Genomic DNA, 25,108 nt, shown 5'->3' with positions numbered 1-25,108 from the left:
AGGATGGAGAGCCACAGGGAGGGATCTGAGCAAAGCAGGGCATGCTTCCTTGTGTTTCTGCACCATCACGGTGGCTGCTGCGATGAGCTCTGTCTGCAGGCGGAGGCAGGAAAAGAGCTACCAGCCTTGAGTCCACCTGTCTCACTGAACCAGCGGAGGCCACGAGTGCACCCGCACCAGCCAGAGCACTTGGGCCATGGAGCCACATACCGGGTGGACTTTAGAAGGGTCATCAAGCTCCAGCCTGGCCACCACGCAGCCTGCTTCCAGCACGGCACCTGGACGCTTGATGTACTTCACCCGGCCACTTTCCTGCACGTTCAGGGTCATGATCATCTTCATCACCTATTTCGTAAAAAGAAGAAACAGTACAGAGCCCACCAGGATTGACACCCAGAGCCACACAGAACTAGTGATGCCAGAGCAGGGATGCGCCATTTAAACAGAATGACTCCCTGCGTAGTGTTCAGGCAGAAGGGACAAGGAAAAGTGACCTTTACTGGAAGCCTGCTAAGTGCCAGGCAAGTGCCATTCAATCTGCAAACCCAGCCAAGGAGGTGTTTATGATGCCCATTTTACAGATATGGAAACTGACGTTTATTTCTAAAGGGGGAGTCTTCTCTTAGAAATACTGTTAAATCATATTACACAGATTGGTTCACATACACGTTCCTAAAACGTACTGCATAAATCAAACATTTTGTGAATGGTTTGTTTTATTAAAGGCACTTAGAAAACCCTCAGGGAACACTCTGTGAAATGAAGAATCTGCTCATCAGCCCTTTTAATTTTCCCAAATGTCTGGATACGTGGATGGCATGAGCTTTGTCACCATGGTGTCGGCTGCAGAGCCAGGACTGTGCTATCTCTCTTGCTTGGCAGTTCACAGCTTGGGCACCCAAGTCAGCCAGGCCTGGACTAGAATCCCAGGACCTGCCCCCCACCAATACCTCTGTGATCTTCAGAAGTGGCTCCCCTCCTTGAGCCTCAGTTTCCCCAAGTGTAAAATGAGGAATAATGACAGTTTCACCTCTTAGGGCTCTTACGAGGATTAAATGAGATGCAGATCCTGCCATGCAGCAGGTCAATACACAGTAGCTACTATTATTGATGTATTTTCATTGCTATTATTGTTATTATTTTCTGGGTTTGAATCCTGGCTTTGTGTGACCTCCAGCGAGTTTCTTAGCCTGCCTGGGCCCAGCTTTTTTATAAAATGGGCATCACATTTGTGCCCATCTCATATATTTGCTGGGAAGGTTAAAAAATAAAGATCAGTAAAATGCTTAGAACAGCACCTGCCACATGGTTACGGCTTTGCAAGTGTTGGCTTAACACCTTTCAATCATTGCTGGGGTCAATATTTAATATTTAATCATTGATTAATTCTTGGCTGTGTGCAATGGCTCATGCCTGCAATCCCAGCACTTTCAGAGGCCAAAGCAGGTGGATCACCTGAGCTCAGGTGTTTGACCAGCTTGGGCAACATGACAAAACCCTGTCACTACCAAAAACACAAAATATTAAGCCAGGCATGGTGGTGCATGCCTGTAATCCCAACTACTTGGAAGGCTGAGGTGGGAGGATCACTTGAGCCTGGGAGGTGGAGTTTGCGGTGAGACAAGATCACGCCACTACACTCCAGCCTGGGTGACAGACTGAGACTGTCTCAAAAAAAAAAAAAAAAAAAAAAAATCAAGGAAACTGATTTACACAATTTACAGAACAGTTACGTAAATAGTACAGAGAGTTCCCATATTCTCTGTACCCAGTTTCTCTGTCATTAACCTTCTTACTCATTCCTGGGGAGATGTGCATTTTTTGAAGTTATTTATTTATTTATTTTTTGAGATAGAGTCTTTCTCTGTCGCTCAGGCTGGAGTGCAGTGGTGCCATCTCAGCTCACTACAAGCTCTGCCTCCCAGGTTCACGCCATCCTCCTGCCTCAGCCTCCCGAGTAGCTGGGACTACAGGCGCCTGCCACATGCTCGGCTAATTTTTTGTATTTTTAGTAGAGACAGGGTTTCACCATGTTAGCCAGGATGGTCTTGATCTCCTGACCTCATGATCCACCCGCCTCGGCCTCCCAAAGTGCTGGGATTACAGGCATGAGACACCCCCGGCCTGAAGTTTTTTTCTTCGAATACTTCAGGGGATTTGGCTGAAATCCACAGACTGATTCCCTTAGAAATTTGCAGACAGCGGCCAAGGGGAGAGGTAGGCCTGTTTGTTTAGACATGGGACAAAGCCAGAGGAGTGGGAGTTTGAGGGTTCAGGATTCCCCACGGCCGGCTCTGCAGTCACCTCCATCTCGGCATAGCTGCTCCCAGCCTCAACGTGGCCCCCATCCTCCACTGTGTACTGTGTCAGCTTCCCAGCCGAGGGGGATCTCAGGACCGTAGGATCGTTCTCCTTCTCAAACACACACGTCTTATTGCCGATGGTAATTCGGTAACTGTGAGAGAGGAGGAGTGGGGTAGGGAGACTGATGAGGACCACCAACTCAGCAAGCGCTAGTCCAGCTTTCAATACCATTTCCCGTTCCTAAAGGGGGAGTGTACCCTCTACATTCCCAAAGGGTGGCATTTGATAGTTATCTCAGAGACATTGAGAGTGAGGTGGGTGAACAAAAAGGCTGTGATGCTTTCTTTTTTTTTTTTTTTTTGAGACGGAGTCTTGCTCTGTCGCCCAGGCTGGAGTGCAGTGGTGCGATCTCGGCTCACTGCAAGCTCTGCCTCCTGGGTTCACGCCATTCTCCTGCCTCAGCCTCCCGAGTAGATGGGACTACAGGCGCCCGCCACCACGCCCGGCTAATTTTTCTTTTTGTATTTTTAGTAAAGACAAGGTTTCACCATGTTAGCCAGGATGGTCTCGATCTCCTGACCTCGTGATCCACCCACCTCAGCCTCCCAAAGTGCTGGGATTACAGGCGTGAGCCACCGTGCCCGGCCAAGGCTGTGATGCTTTCTTTGGGAGGATTGCTTGAGGCCAGGAGTTCAAGACAAGCTTGGGCAACACAGTGAGACCCTGTCTCTACAAAAAATTTAAAAAAAAAATAGCTGGGCGTGGTAGCATATGCCAGTAGTCCCAGCTACACAGGAGGCTGAGGCAGGAGAATCCTTTGAGCCCAGGAGTTCGAGGCTATTGTGAGCTATAATTACTCTGTCACCCAGGCTGGAGTGCAGTGGCACAATCATGGTTCACTGAAGCCTCGACCTCCCTGGGGTCAGGTGATCCTCCCATCACAACCCCCTGAATTGCTGGGACTACAGGCACATGCCACCACACTTGGCTAATCATCGTATTTTATAGAGATGGGGTTTTGCCATGTTGCCCAGGCTAGTCTCAAACTTCTGGACTCAAGCGATCAGGGTCTCACTCTTGCCTAGGCTGGGCAACAGAGTAAGAACCAATCTTTAAAATAAAATAGAATAGAATAAAATAAAATAAAATAAAATAAAATAAAATAAAATAAAATAAAATAATAAAAAGGATGTGACCCTTTTTTGGCTGAAAGCTGGCTCCTTTTACTGACATACTTCCAACAAGGCCTGACACAGAAAACTCAATCAGTGGATATGATTCAACAAATATTTACTGACTCAGTCTTAACCTTTGAACTGGGGAAAGTGGAACCTATAGTAATCCTGAACATTCTTGGCAGATAGAACATGGGTTAAAAAAGAGATAACAGGCAGGGTGCAGTGGCTCATGCCTGCAATCCCAGCACTTTGGGAGGCCAAGGCTGGCCAACTGCTTGAGTCCAGAAGTTCAAGACCAGCCTGGGCAACATGGCAAAACCCCGTCTCTACAAAAAATACAAAAATTAGCCGGGCGTGGTGGCACATGCCCATAGTCCCAGTAACTTGGGGGACTGAGGTGGGGGGATCATCTCGGAGCCCACGGAAGTTGAGGCTGCAGTGCGTCATGATGGCGCCATTGCACCACTCCAGCCTGGGTGAGAGAGCGAGACCCTCTCTCAAAAAAAAAACAAAAAAAACGAGATAACAAAATATTACTCTGGCATAAACCCAGTCTGCCTTCTCCACTCTCTAAATGGAGCTTTTCAGACATCCCTTCCCCTTTCATCACCTTGGCCAGGGTCTGTTTCATTGCATGATCTTGGGGTGATCAGACACACTGGAAGCGGGGCATCTTTGGGGCCTATCTTACTATCTCACAAGCCCCCATGCTAAGAGCTTCCAGGGCATCTTGTGTGTTACCCATCAGGTACACGACACCCTTTCCTGCCACTATCTGTTTGTTCAGTGTGTCATCTTCCCCAATGGGCTGAAAGCTCCGTGAGTCACGCCCAGAATGCTATCCCAACACCCAGCACAGCGCCTGGTATGGAGGAGCTTAGTAGGTCACTGCCGCGCTAACTGGGTGGATGCCACAGCCCAGATGCACAGGCAGCAGGCACCTTGTCACACATCTTGCAGACCACGGAGCTGAGAGTCACGTCCCTTTCAGCTCTGAATCTCCACCAACCAGGTTACTAAAAAAGGGCCTCCTAGGATCCTCCCCTAAATATCTGCCAGTTGCACAGAATTCCAACCAAGAGATTAACTTCTCTGCACACCCCCAGAATTTACCGGAGAGGCACCTTCTCTAAGACCCTTGGACCTGCACATAGGCCAGCACTGTGTTTTCCATGCCTAGGACAGAGAGCTGTGCACACCCAGCCCACAGTAGGACTCGCACCCCCATGCACCTGTCAACCTCTTCCTTCATGTAGGTGGTGTAGCTGTTCCCATTGTAGGAGAGCAGGAGCCCCCCATCATTCAGCCGGTGGGCGTCGATCTCGATGTGGCAGCCATTCATGATGAGAACGAACATGGTCAGAGACTGCCGGGCCACCTGTGGGGACAAGCCCCTTGTCACTGCCTGGGTTCAGAATGTGCTCCCAGAGCACTGTTTGGCCCCGCTAACAACAAACAAGAGCTGGTTGTCCACCACAGAGGGCCAAGATGAACACTCCTGTCTCTCAGACCCAGCCCTCACAATCCCTGCCAAGGAAGCAGCTGCTGATGGGGCTGGGGGAGGCCTGGAGTAGCGAGCCACATCTGCCCCATGAGTAGGCTAATGGCCGCTGATATAGTCCCTGTCAAGCCGTGTTGGCAACTGCATGTCCTCTGGGGCTAGAGACTCCCTTCTGATTCCTGTCTCCAGCTCTCACTCTGTGTGAGGCAGCCCCAGAGACTCCACCAGCAGACAGGTGCAATGGACTAAACTTTTGTGTCCCCGCAAAATTCGTAAGTTGAAATCCCAACCCCTAATGTGATGGCTCTAGGAGGTGGAGGCTTTGGGAGGTGATGAGATCATGAAGGTGAGGCCCTTGTAAAAGAGATTAGTGCCCTTATAAAAGATCCCCTGTAGAGCTCTGTGGCCCATTTCTGACATCTAAGGACATAGTGAAAGGACAGCGTCTATGAAACGAAAGGTGGGTCCTCAGTAGATACCAAATCTGCCAGTATCTTGATATTGACCTTCCCAGCCTAGAGAATTGTGAGAAATACAGTGTGTGGTTTAGAAGCCACTCAGTCTTTGGTATTTTATGACAGTAGCCCAAATGGACTAAGACACCTGGACATGGACTAGGACTCTGCTCCCCAGACCCAGCTCTGCCCAGGAGCACACAAGAACTTTGGGACACATGAGAGAGACACAGCCAAGCCCTGGCCCCAGCACTACATCTCCCTCCAGGAAGAGCGCCTGCCCCATCTGGTACTTCAGTTCAGTTTTCTCTCAGAAAACACACACCCTAAAGGGCTTTCAACCTATAAAATTCACAGTTTATGACACAAGGTAGCAAGAAATAGAGGAATGTGTATTGCAGCATTATTTGTAATAACAACAAAAATTAGAACCAAATTAGCAAGCCAACAACCTTGCGATGGAACACTATAGATCTGCCCTGTCTGATATGGTGACCCCTAACCACAAACAGCTATTTAAATTGATCAAAATTAAATAAAATGTAAAATTCAGTTCCTCAGTCACACTGGCCACTTTCAAGTGCTCAGTCACCGCATAAGGGCAGCATCTTGGACACAGCAGATAGGGAGCGTTCCCTATCTGAAGGACAGTGCCACAGACATGAGTTTAGACGTGTGTTTAAAAAAACTTGTTAGTAACATGGAAAACTTTATGCCATGATCATATCAAAGCTGTAAAACTGTATTTGCACTATGACCTCAACTTTGTAAAATTAATGCAAAAGGAAAAAAATATATAACAAAGATTTGCTAAAATGTTCACCAGGATTACTTCTAGGCATTAGCACATGATGGATTTGTTTTCCTGATTTTTTATGCTCGCTTGAGATTTTGAAATTTTCTACATTGTGCATATGTGACATTTAAAATCAAGTTGGGGGCAGCCAGGTCCCCAAAGGTAGCCAAGAGGCATTAGGGGCAAAGGAGGATGATTGTGAAAGCACATCCTGATTAATGACACACAGGTTTAGTTGAACTAAAGCCCCCAAATCTCCCAAGTTGTGAGTCCTACTCATGCTCATCAATATTAAATAGAAAGTATTAATTAAAGAAAACAAAAATTCTGTCTCAGAAGCAGACTCAAAATCTGTCTTTTTTTCCCTCCTGACAATGTGAGGCTGGGAAGTACTGGGCAGGCCTGGGCTTACAGGGGACACAGCCTCCTGCCATTGCACTGGAACCCGGGGCACTGATGCCACAGCCGGCTTACCCCAACAAGGACCTTGGGCCCAGAACACTATGGCTAGGACACCAAGCCTCACCCCCTACCGTGCATCTCAGAGACATTTCTGACACTGTTGAATTGACTGACCTTGGATGGCCCACAAAGGGCAACTAGGCACTTCTGACAGAGGAGAGCAACCGGAGTAAGCCCCAGGGACTCCAGTAGCAAATCAGGGAAGATGCCAGAAATCCACACGTGGTGCAGAGACAGAGAACAAAACCAGCCTCAGAGCCCCTGGAAACAGACCCGGGCCCACTATTCTGTCTCAGCAAAGGCCCAGCTCACATTCTATAGGGGTTGAATAATATCCTCCAAAATTCATGGCCTTCCTGGAACCTCGGAATGTGACCTTATTTGGAATGAGGTCTCTGCAGATGCAATTAAGATGAAATCGTACTGGATTAGGGTGGGTGCTAAATCCAATGTGACTGGTGTTCTTACAAGAGAAGAGACACAAAGACACAGTCATGGAAGATAATGTGAACACACACACACACACACACACACACACACAGAGGCAGAGGCCAGGGGGTGTGGCTCATGGCTGTAATCCCAGCACTTTGGGAGGCCAATGTGAACACATATACATACACACACATACACACACACACACACACACACACAGAGGCAGAGGCCAGGGGGTGGCTCACACCTGTAATCCCAGCACTTTGGGAGGCCAAGGCAGGCAGATCACTTGAGCTCAGGAGTTCAAGACCAGCCTAGGCAACATGGTGAAATCCCATTTCTACTAAAAATACAAAAATTAGCCAGGCATGGTGGCATATGCCTATAATCTCAGCTACATGGGGGACTGAGGCAGAAGAATTCCTTGAACCTGGGAGAAGGAGGTTGCAGTGAGCCAACACTGCGCCACTGCACTCCAGCCTGGGTGACAGAGTGAGGCTCCGTTTGAAAAAAAAAAAAACAGAGACTGAGGCACGGCATCCACAAGCCAAAAATCACCAGGGACTGCCAGCAGCACCAGAAGCTGGGGAGGCTCAGAACAGATCCTGCCCCAGCGCTTTCAGAGAGACCATGACCCGCCAACACCTTGATTTTAGACTTGGCTTCCAGAACTGGGACAGAATAAATTTTTGTTGGTTTAAACTGGTTTGTGGTACCTTGTTACTGCAGCTACAGGAAACTTATCCACGCTCCACTGTGCCCTCTGCAGACTGCACAGCCCTACGTGTTCTAAAAGCCAAAGTGTTTAGGTGTCAAGGTCATGGACTACATGGGGATTCCCGAGGAACACAAGAGCTCAAACCCAAGCATGAGCAAATCCACTCCAGGGATGGTTCACGGAAGAAAGAAACTCCCTGAAGCTTGCAGAGTGTTGCAGACATTGGAGAGGCACGGGGGCATTTACCTTGAGAATGTACTTAACGCCTCCGTAAATTAATTCCACATCTACGAGGTTCAGTAGTGAATCCGCTGGGAGGACCTGGCCCCTGAAAGAAAAGACAGGGTTGTGGTCAGCCTTGGGAGGGACTGAGAACTCCACAGCCATCCCTTGCATTTAAAAAAATTAAATGCTCTCTGAGGCTAGAGTCTCCCTTCTGATTCCTGTCTCCAGCTCTCACTCTGGGTGAGGCAGCCCCGGAGACTCCACCAGCAGCCAGGTACAATGGACTAAACATTTGTGTCCCCGCAAAATTCATAAGTTGAAATCCCAGCCCCTAATGTGATGCAGCTCTCTGCATCAGCAAACCTGACTGCACTAAAAATGCTAAGCCTGGGCCAGGCGCAATGGTTCACGCCTGTAATCCCTGCACCTTGGGAGGCCGAGGCAGGCGGATCACTTGAGGCCAAGAGTTCGAGACCAGCCTGGCCAACATGGCAAAACCCCATCTCTACTAAAAATACAAAAATTAGCCGGGCATGGTGGCATGCGCCTGTCATCCCAGCTACTTGGGAGGCTGAGGCACAAGAATTGCTTGAACACGGGAGGCGGAGGTTGCAGTGAACTGAGATCACCCCATTGCCCTCCAGCCTGGGTGACAGAGCGAGACTGTATCTCAAAAAAAAAAAAGCTAAGTCTGATTAAAAGGCATGCACAGAACGTGAATCACCCCGAGGAGCCTGATATTGCTCAGAACTTAAGGAATTGGCACTTGCTGAAGGATTTGAAATCTTAAAAAGGCTTTTCAGGAGCAAAGTCCATAACGGTCTCTTGGGAAAATTTCACATATGGGATCCTGCCTCCTGCTTATGAAAGAAACCAGAGCAGGGACTGTGATTCTACTACTGTTCAAAAGCATAACCAAGCACTAAAAACATTTCTCACCAGGCGCAGTGGTTCACACCTATAATCTCAGCACTTTCAGAGTTGAGGCAGGAGGATTGCTTGAGGCCATGAGTTTGAGACCAGCCTGGGGGGCAACATAGTGAGACCCCATCTATACAAAAAGTTAAAAAAATTGGCCAGGCATGATGGCATGCACTGGTGGTCCCAACTACTTGGGAGGCTGAGGTGGGCAGATCACTGGAGCCCAGGAAGTTGAGGCTGCAGTGAGCCGTGATCATACCACTGCACTCTAGCCTGGGTGACAGCCTGGATGACAGAGCAAGATTCTGTCTCAAAAAAAAAAAAAAAAAAGTTTATCCTTTATTTTCTTTTTGATAGTTCCTTTGCCTCTTGCAGCAGTTCTCAACTGGGGGTGATTATTCTGCTCCTTAACCCTGGGACATTGGGCAATGTCTGGAGATATATTTGATTGTCATGACTCAGAGGGAAGGGCTGCTGCTGGCATTTAGTGGGTAGAGGCCAGGAATGCTGCTAACATCCTACGATGCACAGGACGGGCTCCCGCACAAAATGTTAATGGTGCTGAGGCTGAGAAACCCCAGCCTATCCTAACAGAGATCGCCTGGTTACTTTCCATTCTGGTCCATTTCATGATGACCCTCTGATTCTGGTGAGGGTCTGGGAATGCACTCACTTGTAGAGATGACCTTTAAGCCACTTTGCTTCCTAAATCCACCTCCTTGAACTCAGAACTCCTGACTATTATGATGTACCTTACACAAGACAGCATGGATCCGTACACAACAGCCTGTACACTGACTGCCACCCTGGCCTCGAGAATCCCATTCCCTAACCCACGGCCTCTTCAAGGGTGGCCTAGGTTGATCCGCAGAGGAATTTCGCAGAGGCAAGACTGGAGGAGAGACTCACCAATTGCCTAGTGACTAATTGGCCACACGAATAAAGGAGACAGATTCAGCCTCCTAAGCCGCTAACACATCACAGAAGCAGAAGGGAACTGCCACAGCCCCTACCTTTCCAGGGAGTGTAAGAAATCTGTCATGCACGTTCTGAACATCGCATCGGCCACGTTCAAGGCCCCGCATACCACCCCAAGCATGATATCTGGTTTCTCCGCCTAGGAGAGAATACACTTTAGTATCCTCAGGAAGCCGAGGTCTCGGCCATCCAGAGGGGAGAGAGACACAGGCAGCTCACTCCCTACCTGCACTTTCTCAGCAATGAGGTAGTCCAACCACCCAGTGTCGATGTCATTGTTCTGGAAGCTCTCGGTCTCCAGGAGGTTAATGAGGTATTCCACGGTAGTCCTAAAGTCGCCTCGGATGGACAGTTCCTTCAAAGCCACCACCATGTTCCTTGAAGGGAAAGGCACATGGATCATTTTCCAAATTCATGCATATATCAACAGAGTTGCTGCAATGATGTGGTTCAGAGAACTAGAAAAGCACAGGAGTGGCCGGGTGTGGTTGCTCATGCCTGTAATCCCAGCACTTTGGGAGGCTGAGGCAGGCGTATTACTTGAGGTCAGGAGTTCAAGACCAGCCTGGCCAACATGGCGAAACCCCATCTCTACCAAAAATACAAAAATTAGCTCAGCATGGTGGAAGACGCCTGTAATCTCAGCTACTCAGGAGGCTGAGGCAGGAGAATCACTTGAATCTGGGAGGCAGAGGTTGCAGTGAGCTGAGATCACACCACTGCACTCCGGGCTGGGTGACAGAGCAAGACTCTGTCTCCAAAAAAAAAAAAACAGAAAAGAAAAGCACAGGAGTTAAGAGAGGGCTCTGACTGACACAGCCAGTGCATTGAATCAGTGCCAGGGTTTACTGCCTGGCTAATCTTGGCCAACTGACTTGAGAATTCTGGGCCTCAGTTTCCTCATGTGGAAAATGGGGAAATAGCCCTGACTTCATGAGGGTGTTCAAGAATTGAAATGAGACAATCCATGTAATGCACATGGTCATTGATCAATAAATGTTAACTACAATGAACGTGATTAGTTATTATTGTTATAATTATTGACCATAGCAGTTAATGATTAGTAGAGAAAGAACCGGCCAGGCATGGTGGTTCATGCCTGTAATCCCACTGCTTTGGGAGTCTGAGGTGGGAGGATTGCTTGAGGCCACGAGTTCAAGACCAGCCTGGGCAACATAGTGAGACCCCATCTCTACAAAAAAATTTTTTAAATCAGCCAAGCATGGTGGTAAGTGACTGTAATCCCAGCTACTCAGGAGGCTGAAGGGGGAGGATCGCTTGAGCCCAGGAGTTTGAGGCTGCAATGAGCTATGATCACACTACTGCACTCCAGCCTGGGCAACACAGTGAGACACTATCTCTTAAAAGAAGAAAAAAACAAAGGGAAAATTGGTCACTGCCTCTGTCTCTCCCTTGACCTATTCAAATCTCCTGTCCCCAGAGCTGGTGCCACCCTCTCACCATCCACACAGCTGCTCTGCCTGGTGTGTGTGGAGTGCACCTGCAGATGGACGGCACTGTCACCCAGCTCAGGGGCCTGGTGGGCCCCATCGCTGCCTCTTCCCAACACACAGCCTCCAAATCTCCAAGAGCACCAGTTCAAATGGCTAAACCTCAGGCCGGTTGCAGTGTCTCACGCCTGTAATCCCAACACTTTGGGAGACCGAGGCGGGTGGATCACCTGAGGTCAGGAGTTCGAGACCAGCCTGACCAACATGGAGAAATCCCGTCTCTACTAAAAATACAAAACTAGCCGGGCGTGGTGGGACGCGCCTATAGTCCCAGCTACTCGGGAAGCTGAGCCTTATGAATTCATGGTGAGTGTGGGCAGGTATCTGAACACCTCTTCTTCTGGGAGAGAAAGCTTTCTTTTTTCTTTTTTTTTTTTTTTTTGAGACAGAGTTTCACTCTTGTTGCCCAGGCTGGAGTGAAATGGCACGATCTCAGCTCACTGCAACCTCCACCTCCCAGGTTCAAGCAATTCTCCTGCCTCAGCCTCCCGAGTAGCTGGGATTACAGAGGGCCAGCAGGATGCCCAGCTAATTTCTGCATTTTTAGTAGAGACAGGGTTTCGTCATGTTGGCCAGGCTGGTCTTGAACTCCTGGCTTCAAGTGATCTGCCCACCTTGGCCTCCCAAAGTGCTGGGATTACAGGCGTGAGCCACTGTGCCTGGCCGAGTAAGCTTTCATGTCTTGCAGCATCCTGTGTGCTGTCAGCAGGTAATGGGGAAGGACACTGATGACCCCATTTTGGGGGTGAGAAAATGAAGACCCAGTGAGGTCAAACAAGGGTTTCCATACGCCATGAAAAGTCAGCTGTGGGTCTGGAAGCTGGGTCTGAGAGTTAACCCGCTGGCCTCACGGGTGAGTGACTTGTCCCAGTTTCCTCGGGGCGGTCCCCATTTTAGCACTGAGAAGTCCTTCAACCTGAGAAACCGGTGCTAGGAAAACGAGGACAGTTGATCCCCCTACTGGACTCTCACTAAGAGCAATAAGAAAAGCTGGAATTTCTGCCTGTGAGTTCTGTTGAAGTTGCGGTTGGTCCAGTCGTAGCATGTGACAAGCCACAGGTCACTTCAGTCGGAGGGGTCTGGGCTGGCTGATCTGTCTTCCACCTCCTCCTATTGAGCCCTTTTTGCTGCAATCTTCCATAAACTTCAAGGATCTCTATTTTTCACTAAGCATGATTAAAATTAATTATTCTAAGCTGGCAAAGAAAACCTGATCATCAAAACTGCCCAGGTCAGATTTTAATGCTAAGGCCTTTGGGATTTTTTCACTCCGAAGTGCAGTTACCCACACAAAAACATTTAATTACAAAGTAAACTAGTTTTATACCTTTCCACACCCATGTCAAGTCAGGAGAAGTGTTGGATGTGGTGTGTCAGAATTTGGGGGTCCCTCTGTCAATGTGGGCTTCTCAGCTCTGCAGAAACTATCACAAGTATGGGAGGACTTGGCTGAGCTGGGGACATGGGGCTGCTGTCACAGGCCTCAGGGTGGTGGGTGGTTCACAGCAGGACACACTCCTTAAAATTTAGTCTTCGGTGTCAAATACAACCAATTAGATAACTACTGACAAGGTTTAAATGTAAAGGAGTTTCCCTCCCCCTTTCTTCAGCTATAGTACTTAGCACCTTTTACACTTTGGGTATCTCCTAGAACAAACTTTAGATCTCCTTCAAGCTAGACCTCTTACAAGCTCAAGACCAAATGACCTTGGTGCACTCATTTTACTTTGTGAATCTTCAATAAAGGAAAAGGGCAGGCTTTGATCTTGAACTTCAAGCACAGGGTATTTAAAATGGGGCCTACCCTGTGATTTACTTTTCTTGGTCTCCTGAAATGCTACTGTATCTGAAGCCCCAGGGGACTGTTTCGTTTCTTAAAGGAAGGAATTGGGAAAAGGAGGAAGTGGGAAGGGAGGGAATGCAGGAAGGAAAGAAAGAAGGAGGAAGAAAGGGAGGGGGAGGAAAGCAGAGAAGGCAGGAAAAGAAGGATGGAGGGAAGAAGGGAGGAAGAAAGAAGGCAGGAAGACAGGAAGGAAGGGAGGAAAGAAGGGAAGGGGAGGAGAAGGGAGGAGAGGAAGGAAGGGAGGGGAAGGGATGGAAGGGGAGGGGAGGGCAGAAGATGGGAGGAAGGAAGGAAGAAAGGAAGGCAGGATGACAACAGAAGGGAAGGAAGGAAGAAAGGAGAAAGGCTGAGAGGGAGGAAAGAAGGAAGGAAGGGAGGAGAAAGAGAAGGAAGGAAGAGGGGAAGAAGGGAGAGAGGGAGGGAAGGAGGAAGGAGGAAGGAGGAAGGAAGGAAGGAAGGAAGGAAGGAAGGAAGGAAGGAAGGAAGGAAGGAAGGAGATACTGACGAAATGGCCTCTTCCCGGTTCTCTCCCCAGGAGAAGCAGTGCCCAAACTGGGAATCCGCAAACTCGTGCAGGCCTCCAGTAGCGGCCACGCTGAAGTAACCCCACACGTTCTTGCTGCTCCGGAAATTCAGTTCCTGGACAGTCCCGGAGCTCGGCTTAAAACCCTGGAGTACGGACAGAAAATGCAAAATGGAAGAAATCATTACTCCAGATATATTTTCATCAGAATTCAGTCCTGGGAAAACCCAAGAACCCCTACCCTAACCAAAAGCTTAGGGTACTCAATAAAACACTGATGTCTCTTGTTACACGTATGGATGTATCTATTCATGGGTGTACCCATATGAGCACCTCAATGCCTATAATTCTTATTTTTTTTAACTGTAAAAAAATAACCAAGTTGGGTCAGTTGCAGTGGCTCATGTCTGTAATCCCAGCACTTTGGGAGGCAGAGGTAGGAGGATCACTTGAGCCCAGGAGTTCAAAACCAGCCAGAGTAACATCAGGAGACCCCATCTCTACAAAAAATAAAAAAATTAGCCAGGTGTGGTGGCACACGCCTGTAGTCCCATCTACTTGTGGGGCTGAGGCAGGAGGATCTCTTGAGCCCAGGAGATTAGGCTGCAGTGAGGCATGACTACGCCACTGCACTCCTGCCTGGGTGACAGAGCTAGACACTGTCTCAAATAAATAAATAAATTAAATAAGCGAGTTGGGACAGAGATGGCAGTGCAGGTGTTAAACGGGCGAATGTTGATGATTGTTGGAGCTGAGTGAAGGGACATTCTGACTTTATATGCTTGACATTTTGAAAATAAAAAGTTTAAATAAAAGTGAAGACAGGTTAGATTTCCAATTCTGGATAATGAAAACCTCTGCAGGTGAAGAAATCCAGGGTGTCCTGGGCAGGGCCCTTGCTGCTAGGGAAGAGGCTATTTCGTCGGTATTTCCTTCCTTTCTTCTCTCCTTCCTTCCTCCTTCCCTCCCTCCTTCCCTCTCTCCCTTCGTCCTTCCTCACTCCCCTCTTCCCTCCTTCCTTTCCTACCCCTTCCTCCCTTCCTCCCTCCATCCCCCTCTTCCTCACCCCATCGGCCAGGCTGCTGCCAACCCACACCTGATCCCCTCTGGGGGGACGGCCCGTCTCCCTCTGAGTACAATTTTGGTAGAGTGGGTGGACAGGGCACCTCTCACTGGGATTAGGGCTCCTGAACTAAGGGACGAAGGATTTGGGGAGAAGTATGTAGAGGTGAGAGATGGAGCGACCCAAGTGCCTGGGCTGTTACCGTACCTGGTCCTCCATCCTCCCAGGAACCTGGGAACGAGCCATCATCCCTCCAAAAAATTCCCTTTTTGTGTGTCCCCCCAGAGTCGGTGTTTGGTTCGCAGCCAAGAACCCCAAACGAATACAGCTACCCTAGCTTAAAATTATTTAATTAAAAGGGGTGGAGGTGTATCCTCTCTTACCCCCAGTTTCCTGAGTGTAATAATTAAGCAATTAAGTTGTAGTAGATTGATGAGTCCTGTGACAATCAACGGTCGGTATGCATGTAAACTGTAAGGGATGCCAGTTGGTTTGTTTTTTAAGATCCAAGTAAGACCAAGTCACAAAGGGACTCTCTACAATGAGCCAGACTTTATACTGTGACAAAAAGCACACAGGGCCAGAAATCCAAGGACTAGGGTTCTAAACCTGGCTGCTTGTCCCAAAGACAGGCATGGCTTTTGGAGTCCACTGCTGGGTCTCAGCAGGTCCCAGGTGGGAGACAGGAAGCAAGTTACCCCAGGCTCTTTGCCTGTAATGTGGGGTGACAATGTCCAGCAGCAGTAGTGTCCTGTAAGTGAGCACTGAGACCCAGGAAGGCTCGGCCCAGAGCCTGGCAATAATCCAAAAATCCAGTAAATCCAGCCAGGTGTGGTGGCTCACACCTGTAATCCCAACACTTTGGGAAGCCGACGGGGGGATCACTCGAGGTCAGGAGTTCCAGACCAGCCTGGCCAATATGGTGAAACCCCGTCTCTACTAAAAATACAAAAATTAGCCAGGCGTGGTGGTGGGCGCCTGTAATCCCAGCTACTTGGGAGACTGAGGCAGGAGAATCGCTTGAACCTGGGAGGCAGATGTTGTAGTGAGCCAAGATCGCGCCACTACACTCCAGCCTGGGTGACAGGGTGAGACTCCATCTCAAAAAAATAAAAATAAATAAAAATAAAAATCCAATAATCTGATAAACCACGGCATGTCCCTTCCCATGCCTCAGCTTCCCCATTTGTAAACTGAGATGCCTGTATAGCTTGTGGGTGTCTCTTCTCAGGCTAACATCCAGGGTGCCCCACATGCTGAGAGATCTGAGATGGTGGAAACACAGGGGCCCCCATAACTTGCCTCGTCTGGGTTTTCGCTGGTGATTCTGGCAGCAATGACATGGCCTCGGGCGAGGGGAGGGTTTGAGGGGGTTTCAAAAGAAATGGGAGTCACTCCCCATGGTGACTCTCCGTACAGAAGCCGGATATCCTTCAGCCGGTGCAGTGGCACGCCCATGGCTATCTAAAATCAAGAAATCCAACCCACAGACTGTCAGAACACGGCCCCAAAACACCAGGCACAGTGGTAGATGCAACAGAGGTTCAGTCAATGATTTCGGATATACAGACACTACTCTATAGACAACATGGTGCTCTACTGTGGCCAGAGAGCCAAAGAAAGAAAAAGCCATAAGGCATGAACTTCTCACAGTGGAGCAAATAGTACAGTTGGGATAAGGAAAGATATTTATGAAACAACATCACACAACACGAAAATACATGCATCAAGTAAAAGCACTAGACTTTTAGAGCTAGGGAAGGTGAGAAGTAACCATGTTGGCTGCAGAGTTAAAGGAAGTTTTTGTAAAGGGCACCCGAAGAGGAAACTGGACATGAAGAATGGGTAAAAAGTAGACAATTATGGAACCAGCCTAACCGCATGATCAGGTTTAACATGCTTCATGATGGGATGCATTAAGGACACAACACCTGTGTAGTATTCTGCCAAAATATGTAGCAGGAATCGAACCAGGAAGAAATAATCAGAGAGATCCAGTGAGGGACATTCTGCCCGAGTTCCTCAAAAATGCCAGTGTCCCTGCCTGTAATCCCAGCACTTTGGGACGCTGAAGCAGGCAGATCGCTTGAGCCTAGGAGTTGGAGACCAGCCTGGGCAACAGAATGAGACCCCATCTCTACAGAAAAAATTAAAAAAACATTATCCAGGCATGGTGACTTGCACCTGTGGTCCCAGCTACTCAGGAGGCTGAGGTGGGAGGATCTCTTGAGTCTGGGAGGTTGAAGCTGTAGTGAGTCATGATTGCACCACTGCACTCCAGCCTGAGTGACAGAGCGAGACTCCACCACCAAAAAAAAAAAAAAAAAAAAAAAAAAAAAATTTAATGCCAATGTCAAGGATGAAAAAAGACTATGGAATGCTTTCAGATTAAAGAGATTAAAAGACACATGAAAATAAAATGGAATGTGTCACCCTGGGTTGGATCCTGGATTTAAGAGACAAAAAACAGCCATAAAAAGACCTTATTGGAACAACAGGGAAAATATTTAATGTGAATGGTATATATTAGATATAGATGTGGTATCAATGCTCTATTTCTCAAGTGTCATAATTGCACTGGCGCGTTGGGCCAGAATGCTCTTGTTCTAGGAGGCCTTTAGAATGAAGTATTCAGAGGCCATATGTTACGAAGGTTCACTCAAACCATTGCTCAAAAGATTGAGCCCATGGCCGGGCACAGTGGTGCACACCTGTAATGCCAGCATTTTGGGAGGCCGAGGTGGGCTGATTAGTTGAGGTCAGGAGTTTGAGACCAGCCTGGCCAACATGGTGAAGCCCCGTCTCTACTAAAAATATAAAAATTAGCTGGGTGTGGTGGCAGGCACCTATAATCCCAGCTACTCGGGAGGCTGAGGCAGGAGAATCGCTTGAACCTGGGAGGTGGAGGTTGCAGTGAGCCAAGATTGCACCACTGCACTCCAGCCTGGGTGAAAGGGCAAGACGCCACCTCAAAGAAAAAAAAAAGATTGAGCCCCCTAAAATTATACAAACCGACAGAAGAGAGACAAAGCAAATGTGGCAACTGATGGATCTACATGCAGGGCATATGGGTATTAATTGTATCATTCTTGCAACTTTTTTGAAATCTTTCAGACTAAAAAAAAATAGAGAAAACTTCTTTAAAAATTCTGCTGAAGGAAGAAAAAGAGGAAGGGAGGGAGACCAGCCTGGGCAACATAATGAGACCCCATTATGGGAAGAAAGAAGGAAGGAAGGAAGAAAGCAATAAAAATAATTTAGAGAAGAAATAAAGGACATCCAAATTGGAAAGGAAGAAGTCCAATTATCCTTGTTTACAGATTATATGATCTTAAAATTGGAAAAACGTAAAGAATCCACCAAAAAACAATTCGAAATGACAAACGAATTCAGTAAATCTACAGGATACAAAATCAGCATATAAAAATCAGTAGCATTTCTATATGCCAAGAGTGAATGGTCTGGAAAAAAAAATCAAGAAAGTAGTCCATTTACGATAGCTACAAATAAAATAAAATCTCTGGAATAAACTTACCCAAAGAAGTGAAAGGTCTCTATAATAAAAAGCATAAAACACTGATGTGAGAAATTGAAGAGGACACACAAAAATGGAAAGATATTCCATGTTCATGGTTTGGAAGAATCAGCATTGTTAAAATAGCTACATTACCCAAAGCAATCTGTAGATTCAATGCAATCCCTATCAAAATACCAATGACATTCTTCACAGAAATAGAAAAAAAAAATCCTAAAGTTTATATGGAAACACAAAAGACCCAGAATAGCCAATATCACCCTGAATAAAAAGAACAAACACTGGAGGAATCCAATTACCTGACTATGAGTTATATTATAGAGCTACAGTAACCAAAACAGGGTGGTACTGACATAAAAACAAACACATAGATCAATGGGACAGAATAGAGAATCCAGAAACAAATCCATACATCTACAGTGAACTCATTTTTGACAAACTTGCAAAGAACATGCAATGGGGAAAAAGTCTCTTCAATAAATGGTGCTGGGAAAACTGGATATCCATATGCAGAATCATAAATGAAGAATCAAATTCTTCAAATCAAAATGGACTAAAGACTTAAATCTAAGACCTGAACTTATGAAACTACTAGAAGAAAACATTGGGGGAACTCTCAGGAACATCAGTCTGGGCAAAAATTTATTGAGTAATACCCCAAAGACACAGACAACTAAAGCAAAAAAAGGACAAATGGGATCACATCAAGTTAAGACACTTCTGCACAGCAAAGGAAACAATCAACAAAGGGAAGAGACAATCCACAGCATGGGAGAAAACATTTGTAAACTAGCCACCTGACAAGGGATTAATAACCAGAATACATAAGAAGCTCAAGGATGAGCATGGTGACTTATGCCTGTAACACCAGCACTTTGGGAGGCTGAGGTGAGAGGGTTGCTTGAACCCAAGAGTTTGAGACCAGCCTAGACAACATAGTGAGACCTTATCTCTACAAAAAATTTTAAAAAGTTAGCTGGGCATGGTGTTGCACACCTGTAGTCTCAGCTACTCAGGAGGTTGATGTGGGAGAATCGCTTGAGCCCAGGAGGTCAAGACTGCAGTGAGCCATGATCATGCCACTGCATTCCCGCCTGGGCAACAGAGCAAGGACCTGGCTCAAAAAGAAAAAAGAAGCTAAACAACTCAGTAGGAAAAAAGTCTCATGAATCCAATTAAAAATAGACAAAAGATCTGAATAGACATTTCCCAAAAGAAGACATACGAATGGCAAACAGGCATAGGAAAAGGCGCCAACATCACCGATCATCAGAGAAATGCAAATCAAAACCACAATGAGACATCATCTCACTCCAGTTAAAATGGCTTTTATCCAAAAGACAGGCAATAAGAAATACTAACAGCTGCGCACGGTGGCTCAACGCTGTAATCCCAGCACTTTGGGAGGCTGAGGTGGGTGGATCACGAGGTCAGGAGATCAAGACTATCCCGGATAACACAGTGAAACCCCATCTCTACTAAATATACAAAAAATTAGCCAGGCATCGTGGCACACGCCTGTAGTCCCAGCTACTCAGGAAGCTGAGGCAGGAGAATTGTTCGAATCATGAGGCAGAGGTTGCAGTGAGCCAAGATCGCACCACTGTACTCCAGCCTGGGTGACAAAGCAAGACTCACTCTCAAAAAAAATAAAAAAAGAAAAAAAGAAAAAAGAAAACAGAAAAAGAAATGCTAGCAAGGACGTGGAGAAAAGGGACCCCTCATACACTGTTGGTAGGACTGAAAATTAGTACAACCACTATGGAGGACAATATGGAGGTTCCTTAAAAAACTAAAAGTAGAACTACCAATCTAGGAATCCTACTGCTAAATATATACTCAAAAGAGAGGAAATCAGTATATCGAAGAGTATCTGTACTCCCATGTTTATTGTAGCACTATTCACAATAGCCAAGATTTGGAATCAACCTAAATGTCCATCAACAGATGACTGGATAAAGAAAACTGGAAAGGAAGAAGTCCAATTATCCTTGTTTACAGATGATATGATCTTAAAATTGGAAAAACCTAAAGAATCCACCAAAAGATGATTCGAATTGACAAACAAATTCAGTAAATCTACAGGATACGGCTGGGCGCGGTGGCTCACGCCTGTAATCCCAGCACTTTGGGAGGCCGAGGCGGGTGGATCACGAGGTCAGGAGATCGAGACCATCCTGGCTAACACGGTGAAACCCCGTCTCTACTAAAAATACAAAAAATTAGCCGGGCGAGGTGGCAGGCGCCTGTAGTCCCAGCTACGCGGGAGGCTGAAGCAGGAGAATGGCGTGAACCCCGGGGGGCGGAGCCTGCAGTGAGCCGAGATCGCGCCACTGCACTCCAGCCTGGGTGAAAGAGCGAGACTCCGTCTCAAAAAATAAAAAAAATTTAAAAAAATAAAAAAATAAAAAAATAAAAATAAAATCTACAGGATACAAAATCAACATATAAAAATCAGTAGCATTTCTATATGCCAAGAGTGAATGGTCTGGAAAAAAAGTCTGTACAGGCCAGGTGCAGTGGCTCATGCCTGTAATCCTAGCACTTTGGGAAGTCGAGGTGGGCAGATCATCTGAGGTCAGGAGTTTGAGACCAGCCTGGCCAATATGGTGAAACCCCATCTCTACTAAAAATGCAAAAATTAGCTGGGCATGGTAGTGTGCACCCGTAATCCCAACTACTAGGGAGGCTGAGGCAGGATAATTGCTTGAACCCAAGAGGTGGGTGTTGTAGTGAGCCGAGATTGCACCACTACACTCCAGCCTGGGCGACAGAGCAAGACTCCATTTCAAAAAAAAAAAAAAAACAGAAAAAGAAAAAGGAAAAAGAAAATGTGGTATATACACACAATGGAGTACTATTCAGACATGAAAAAGAATGAGACCATGATTTGCAACAACGTGGATGGAACTGGAGAACATTATGTTAAATGAAATGAGCCAGGCACAGAAAAACAAACTTTGCATGTTCTTACTCATTTGTGGGAGCTAAAAATTAAAATAATGGAACTCACAGACACAGAGAGTAGAATGATGGTTACCAGAGGCTGGAAATGAAGCGGTAGGGGCATGGAAAGCGAGGATGGTTAATTGGCGCAAAAATATAGTGACTAAGAGAACAAATACGGCCTGGTATTTGATATAGTACAACAGGGCGACTACAGTCAACAATAATTTATTATACATTTTAAAATTAACTAAAAGAGTATAATTGGAATATTCATAACACCATAACACAAAGAAAGGATAAATGCTGGAGGGGGATGGATACCCATTTACCCTGATGTGATTATTACACATTGTATGCCTGGGAGGCGGAGGCTGCAGTGAGCTGAGATTGCACCACTGCACTCCAGCCTGGGCAACAGAGCAAGACCCCGTCTCAAAAAAACAAAAACAAAAACAAAAATCTCTTGCACCCTATAAATATATAGACTTACTATATACCCATAAAAATTAAAAATAAAAAAAAATTTAGAGTTCCCTTTAACCCAAGGGGTTATAACTCTGGATCACATATTCTTAACAGGGGTGATATTGCCTCTGAAGAGACAAATATTTGTTCTTGGGAGTGAAAAAAACTCACTCTTTTCATGAAAAAAGCACAGATATATCTATGATATCCAAACAGGTATGTGGTATATTTGTGATATTAACATTTCACAAGACAGGGATTAGGATATAAAATGTGTCCAAAGGATGCTTGCAGGGAGTGATAATGATAACAAGGTTAAGAAACATTTCTCTAGGTCTATGAATGTCCTGAAATTGTATAAAAGATATTTTCCCAGGGAGAACTGTAGCTTTTACAGATTTCTCAAAATGCTCTTTGGCCAGTCATTCCCCTGGGACAGTCAGCCAAGAGATGGGCGGGATGGACTAATGGGAGCAGCACATGGACCCCTGACCCAGGGCAGAGAAGTCCCAGGGCCCCGAGCCCGTTTTCTCACCTGTAGCTGGGCGGCCGGCAGATTGACGTCAGCAATCATTTCTGTGCAGGGATGTTCCACCTGCAAGCGAGGATTCAGCTCCAAGAAGTGGAAGCTGCCGTCCTGGCTATAGAGGTATTCCACTGTCCCTGCACTCACATAGCCCACGGTCTTGGCCAGGCGGACGGCACACTGTGAAGAAACAGAAAGAGGCCAAGGGGGTTCCAGAGGTCTTTTCAGGGAACTGTAAATGGTGACTATCAGTTCCTTCACCAAATGCAGACTGAGCACCTGCTACATGTGAAAGATTTTGGGACTGGCCAGGTGTGGTGGCTCATGCCTATCACCCTAGCACTTAAGGAGGCCAAGGCGGGAGGATCACTTGAGGCCAGGAGTTCAAGGCCAGCCTGGGCAACATAGCAAGACTCTGTCTCTACAAAAAAATTTTTTAAAAAATTAGCTGGACATGATGACATGTTCCTGTAGTCCCAGCTACTCGGGAGGCTGAGGTGGGAGGATCACTTGAGCCCAGGACTTACAGGCTGCTGTGAACTATCATCGCACCACTGCAGTCCAGCCTGGCAACACAGTGAGACTCTGTCTCAAAAAAGAAAAGAAATATTTGGGGAGTTCACAGACTGGCTAATCCAATGTGATGCTGAAATCACCTCTGGAATGGGTCCTCGTCCCTCTTGTTAGGCACCCATGCCACCATTCAGCCACACTGACCGTAGAAAGTTCTTCCTGACTCTGAGCTGAGACGGCTCTCTCTGAAGCTGCCCCCTGGGCTCTGAGAAGTGTACCTGCTCCATGAACTCGAATATGGCCAGAGGGGCGATGGTGGCTGGTGCTTCCTCTACGATCTTCTGATGCCGCCGCTGGATGGAGCAGTCGCGACCAAACAGAGACACGGCATTCCCATACTGGTCAGCGAGGATCTGAACTTCCAGGTGACGGGCGTGCTGGGCCAGCTTCATGAGAAAGATGGGCGAGCCTGGGATCTCACTCTGTACCTGTCGGGGGAAGCAGAGCAGCCTGATCTTCATGGGGAAACCAGCTCTGGAAGCTTCTGGAAGTTCTCAGGAGAGAACATAAAACAAACGCAGTAATGTGTTTAGGGTACTCATCCAGGACTCTGCTGATCTTTTACTTTCGTTGTCTCAAAGACATAATATTCTGTGGAGTCCTGACTCCACAGTAACAAGGAGAAAGGGGCCCCAGGTTGGGGAGGGCCCCAGGTGGGAAAGAACAATGAACAACTGCTCGAGAGATGGCTAATCACAAACAACTCCAGGACATAACGACCTCATAGCCCCTCCTTCAGCACCACCCGATAAAACCTCCCACCAGCCCTTGCCTCTTTGCAGATAGCCCCTTCTCTGCTGTGCTGCCTGTTGCAATCTTGCAACATATTTTCATACTTCCTCCAATAAATCTGCCTTTCTTTACCTACAACTGTCTTAGTAAATTCCTTTACCAGCTGCACCACCAGCCCCAGATAGTCACTACCTGCAACAGATTCTCTTTTTTAAGTCAAACTTTGTGAAATGGTAAAATCTCCCCACAATCACATCCCCTAAAGATATCGCACTGTTAAGAGTTTGGTGTCCAAACTGGCTTTCTTCTATGCATATAGCAACACATACAGAGAAAGTTTCTTTGAATGAAAATGGGACCAAAACACACTAATCTGTGGTTGTCTTTTTCTTCCACTTACTGCGCTTTCTCAGCTAGCTCTCCCGGGTGGAACCTAAGGACAAACTTACTTCATCCTGTTAAGAGCTGAAAGGCAATGTTTTATAGGCATGTCTTCTAGAGATTCTTAAAGACAATGTGAAAAGTATTCACGTGCAATGATTTCTAAGACAAATTAAGTTTAAAAAAATAATTTGCAATAATGAATGGGATGAACTCACGCAAAAAATAATAAAACAACTGTATGAATGTCTATGTAAAAGTATATACAGGGACAGTGCTGAAAAGAGCCCCCCCACCATCAGCAGCTGCTAATAGTGGTTACATCTGAGAAAGGAGAGTTGGAATGTGATGGGGAAAAGGGTTTTTCCTTTTTTATTCTTAACACATGGCTGACTTGATTGACTCTACATTAAGAACATATTCATAGTGCACTCATATAAGTAAAATAAAAAAGCTTGGGCATCTGTGTGCACATGAGGGCCTGGGGTATGTGGGAACTCTCTATTCTTTCTGCTCCATTTTGCTGTGACCCTAAAACTACTCTAATAAATAAAGTCTATTTTTTAAAAAGCAAAAAAGCTTTAAAATCTGTATGACCCCTAATGCAATATGGAATCCAGGACTGAATCCTGCAACAGGAAAGGGACATTGGTGCAAAAACGGATGAAATTCAATCTAGTCTGGAGTTTACCGAACAGAAAAGTGCCCACGTTAATCTCTTAGTTGCAAAGTTATATGAAAAATGTTAACGAGTGAAACCGGGTGAAGGATAGATGTGAACTTTCTGTACTGCTGCTACAACTTCCCTTTTAATATCAATTCTTCCCCCAACTCAAATCCCCAAACACCTGTACACCCCAACAGCGATACAATGGTAGTGAAACTGCTGCTTTATACAACATTCACATATCATACCAAGAGTGGTATAATTAGTAAAACTCCTAGAAAGCAATGTACTGATATGTGTTTCAAAGTGCATGTAAAGCGTGTGCTATTTAACTAAGTCTTTCTCCCCACGTCTTTATCCAAGAAAATAA

General features: G+C 46.6%; 1 protein-coding gene across 6 annotated transcripts in view; it reads right to left on the bottom strand.

The window, feature by feature from the left end:
• The window catches only part of ACACB (acetyl-CoA carboxylase beta), a 158,290-nt gene that overhangs the window by 64,622 nt on the left and 68,560 nt on the right, over positions 1–25,108 (bottom strand). For all 6 annotated transcript variants that reach the window (XM_055236594.1, XM_055236596.1, XM_055236597.1 and 3 more), the window contains 10 exons: positions 23,177–23,386; positions 22,395–22,565; positions 16,213–16,374; positions 13,830–13,993; positions 10,197–10,347; positions 10,006–10,109; positions 8,093–8,174; positions 4,715–4,860; positions 2,305–2,455; positions 211–345 (listed from right to left, as the gene is read on the bottom strand). In XM_055236594.1, coding sequence (XP_055092569.1) covers positions 211–345; positions 2,305–2,455; positions 4,715–4,860; positions 8,093–8,174; positions 10,006–10,109; positions 10,197–10,347; positions 13,830–13,993; positions 16,213–16,374; positions 22,395–22,565; positions 23,177–23,386 — 1,476 coding nt within the window. The remainder of the gene's footprint in view (positions 1–210; positions 346–2,304; positions 2,456–4,714; positions 4,861–8,092; positions 8,175–10,005; positions 10,110–10,196; positions 10,348–13,829; positions 13,994–16,212; positions 16,375–22,394; positions 22,566–23,176; positions 23,387–25,108) is intronic.

The sequence above is a fragment of the Symphalangus syndactylus genome, chromosome 13 (assembly GCF_028878055.3).
Source record: "Symphalangus syndactylus isolate Jambi chromosome 13, NHGRI_mSymSyn1-v2.1_pri, whole genome shotgun sequence".
Taxonomy (NCBI): Eukaryota; Metazoa; Chordata; class Mammalia; order Primates; family Hylobatidae; genus Symphalangus; species Symphalangus syndactylus.
The sequence above is the reverse complement of the archived record's forward strand: the minus strand, read 5'-3'. Positions and strand labels throughout refer to the sequence as shown.